The sequence below is a fragment of the Penicillium daleae genome (genome assembly GCF_028827525.1).
Source record: "Penicillium daleae strain IBT 16125 chromosome Unknown utg000004l_segment0_segment0, whole genome shotgun sequence".
In the NCBI taxonomy this organism is placed as follows: domain Eukaryota; kingdom Fungi; phylum Ascomycota; class Eurotiomycetes; order Eurotiales; family Aspergillaceae; genus Penicillium; species Penicillium daleae.
This window is the reverse complement of record NW_026623152.1, coordinates 1,471,441-1,475,514: the sequence shown is the minus strand read 5'-3', so window position 1 is coordinate 1,475,514 and position 4,074 is coordinate 1,471,441. Positions and strand designations below refer to the sequence as shown.

Here is a 4,074-nt window from a genome sequence, read left to right as displayed (position 1 = left end):
GATGATAATATGGTTATACTACGAAGTTGAGTACAATGGGGTTGTAATCTCTCAGCCTTAATTAAAGTCATGCTCGCAATTACCTGGCCAGCAATGAGTCTTCCATTAAATGAGCCCTTAGATTTCATTTAACACATTGTCAACAGGTCCAGTGAGAACGTGGGAATGAGCTGGTTAGTGCGCTTCCTTCGATGGGGCCTCAGCCGAGGCGGGAGGGCGAAATATGACAGCTCCGATCTCTTCTGCTCCAAAGGCCCACCCAGGTTTAGCGAACATAATTAATCAATAACATTCTGGACAAAAGGAATTGTAGTCAAGAGTGTGGCAAGGATAGTAATTATTATCTAGACAACCCCCAGTCATATCCTGTATCCTCTATTGTAATTCTCAAAAGGGTCCATCGACTGAACGTGCAACTATTTAGGGCTCGGCCCCCTCAGCCACAAGTACGGAGTCCATACTCCGCAGTCCCATCCCAGCACCATGACTCGTCCACATCTGCCAGACTAACGAACGCCAAACGTCCGTGTGCGACTATCTACTTCAATTCCAAATTACCCTGCCTCGTCTGATTCGACACCTGACAGGCATTGTATCCCGGTCGCTGGGTCCTTGGGCGTCCCAACTCGGTGGTTTTCCTCGAGCGATCATCTCGCTTCGGGATGTTCTTCCCAAGCAGGAGAGGAAGGATTCGTTGGCCCTTCAGTAGTACTGTGACAGAGCGCGGCATAGCATAGCATTTCCCCCGTTTACTAACGTTTTTCGGTCGTTGAATGATATGGTCATTATTACGCAGTGGTTGGGGGTGGACCTGGTTCGGGGGACGTCGTGTGTGAAGATAAGTCATCTATCCTTTTCTTTAATCAATTCAAGTTCGGAGTATTTGATTAGCCATGACAGTTACTGTGTGATGGGATTTGATTTGATTTGCCAGAACTTTGTAGATGATAATCTAGCGCAATGGTAGTGTCCTTCATCAAGATTCACTAAATGCTGTGGGCTCCCCGAGACCTCCTCGCTTCTATTCGTTTCACAGTGATACCTCCGAACGTCCTTGCTTCATTACGTTTGATTATAGGGAAAGTCAATGATCAATGATGTTGTCCTTCGAAGGACGAAGGAAGGTCAACGTTTGCCCCCTGTGATTGAATGAACCTTTTTGCCGTCGTGGCAGATTCTCCTGAATATCGATGCATGCGATCGAGAGCTTGTGCTCTCTCAGGAACCCGTTCGAGGAGAGCACGTATGCTGCAGTGGGTGTTTCAAGATGGTTCATGATGTATCGAGATCGGAGTAGCAGAATTATTCTTTTGTCTTTTTTTTGTTCTATTTTTTCTATTTTCAAGATTTATTTTGTTTTTCGATCTGGGAATATGCAAGTCAAAAATCGTGAAACCGCTTTTGGAATTCCTTTTTATTTTCTCTCAAAATAAAGAATATCAACACATTCTCTCAGAGAGTCAGAGCCTTATATGATGTGGATATTCTATGACGAACAAATGAATATATTCTTTTCCACTTTTGAGTGACTGGCGGGTCTAGAATGGGCAGACTCAGCAGATCTCCTTCACTAGTATACTAGAGCATTTGTCAAGAGTCACACCCCACATGGGACACCGGAAGATTTCCAAGAGGGGGGCTTGACAGTGCTCAAGCTAGTGATGCATGGGCGGCCGTAGAATAATATGATGAGAAGACCGTGTACATTAGAATGTTCTTATTGATGATGATGAGCCTTTGGAAATTTGTTCCGAAATGACTAGGCGGAGCATCGCCGTTCAAGGGTCCTGAATATTATTACTATGGGCGACTATTGATGCAAGGGCCAAGTACCCAGCCTCGACTTCCTCGAGTCCTTTTCCCCGCGACGATCGTGACACCAACTGGCCGGTGACAAATCAAGGGCCGTGGATCCTCGCCCCGAACCTTTCTCTCGGGTCCCACCGTCCGGGTCTGATTCGTCGATCTACCAGGTGGTGACGACCCCGTTCGTCCGTGCAGGATGTGACAGATACGCTCGAAAACAACCCAGTCTTCACTGATAGACCCCCCTGTCTCCAAGGACCCCCCAGTCCAGAAGGCTCCGGATGGTCGACTTCGCTTCCCCGTCGTGACCGTGGGTCTTTTACATCCCGCCATGCGCCATGCAACATGCAACATGCACCATGCACAGTATCTGTCTGTATGAAATCCCGGTCCTCCGCGCTTGATGATCGGCCCTGATCGCTCATGGTTCCCCTCTCCTGGATCCTGGGGACGATGAATCCCGAGGTTTTTTTATTTTATTTTTATTTTATTTTTTCTCCCTTTTTTGCTGTCATCTTTTTTCAATGGTGGCTTGATACATGATTTTTGATTGAGGAGATGCCAAAAGTACCACAATATTTACTCGATACCTCTGTTTCTCTCCCTTTTCCCCTCAGGGCTCCTCCTCGTCATCGACATATAAACATGCATCCCCAGCCCCGTGTCCCGGAAACCTGGATTGTCTCATCCATTATCTTCGCCTTCACGCTCGTGGATCTTGAATCCTAGCTTCGTATTGCTTTGTTCATACCTCCTGCCCCTCTCTTTGTGCATCTACACCTTTTCGTGCGTATACATTGCCATTGTTGATCTGTGACGACCTCCTGCAACACCTATCCAACGCATCCAACCATCTTGTCTTCGACTGTGAATCACCTCGAGAAGGACGACGACACACCCAGTTGGTCGTTATTCCTTTCGTACATAGACTCGTGTGGCTTTTTTGATCTCAATTGCACCAACCCCGACTCCCTGCACATATCTATACTTTCGCGCCTTTTGACGACTTATCCATGATGTATGAGGAAATGGGTTCTATGACTGATGATATTCCGCGACGCTGCTCGCTTCCGTAAGTTACATACAAGCTGCCTGGAAGATTAAGGCATCATTCTAACAGATCTATCCAGTTCTTTGAAATCAACAACTTCCGCTATGAACAATACCAATTTAGGCGAGGAGCGCCGCTTGCCTCCTCTTCCACGCATGGAGCCTTTGCCCCGTGGTCCCTTTAATCCTTTCCAGCCCAACGATGCTTTTGCTCCTAGTACTCCGGGAGCCCAAGAGTCAATTCAATTCAAGTCTCCATGGTCCGGCAGTGACCAGCTCGTTGCACCTCCCTCGCCAGCTAACTCTGCCGAAAGCTCCTGGCAAGAGTCTTTTGCAGCTCAAAAGGCTACCTCCCCCGAATGGCCTACCGATCTCTCCCAGACCGAGATCATGACACTGATCGCGCCCCAGAACATCAACCGCAAGGCGCCCCTTCAGCAGCTCTGTGGTCGTAAGCGCAAGGGAAGCATCATCTCGCCTGATCCAGATGACCAGCGAGAGAAGCACCGTATCGCCGAGGGCAACCGTCGCAAGAACCTCAGTCAGCTGCACCGCGAGCTGGACAGCCGTATCCACGACTTCTTCTTGGAGCGTGCTGGTTGGAACCCATCCAAGAGTCTTCCTCAGTCCAAGGAACACATTGTCCAGGGCGCAGTCTACTTGATCGACTTCATGCTGGCGATCATCGTCCACCTGATCCGCCAGGAACAAGTCTCCCCCCAACTCTCCGAAAAGCTGCAGCCCCAAGTCCGCTGCATGCAACTACAGCAACTAGTGACTTCCCTCCAACAACAAAACCAAACCGCACAACAGCAACTGCGCGCCGCCAAGGCTGAGAACGAGCAACTGGCCGACCGCAACCGCGCCCTCGAGTTCCAGCTCAAGTCATACGAGCAAATGTTCCGCTCTCCCAAGCCGGAAAGCACCACCCCTTCTCTAATCGAGATCCCCGAGCACAAGCGGCAGAAGAAAGCTTTGCCCGGGCTACGAGTCTTTTGCGATGAGATCGGCGCCAGCATGGCCCCGGAAACCAACTCTATGCAGTCATACCAGCACCACGACGCTCTACCCAGCGCCACGTCACAGTCGTTCGGTAGTTCGTACCTCAGTTCGACGTCACCCATCACGGGCCCTTCATCCCCTGCGTTTCCTCCATCGCAGAGTTCCTCATTTGCCTTTTCGGCTTCGCGTCGTCCGTCCCTGCTTGGCTCACCATAA

The 4,074-nt window shown here is 49.7% G+C and overlaps 1 protein-coding gene across 1 annotated transcript; it reads left to right on the top strand.

Moving 5' to 3' along the window:
• Nucleotides 1–2,822: 2,822 nt before the first annotated feature.
• On the top strand, nucleotides 2,823–4,074 carry N7458_004171 (putative HLH DNA binding domain protein; the record flags this gene model as incomplete). Its single annotated transcript, XM_056907553.1, has 2 exons — nucleotides 2,823–2,878; nucleotides 2,937–4,074. 2 exons carry the CDS (start codon nucleotides 2,823–2,825, stop codon nucleotides 4,072–4,074), a joined length of 1,194 nt encoding a protein of 397 aa, XP_056768280.1.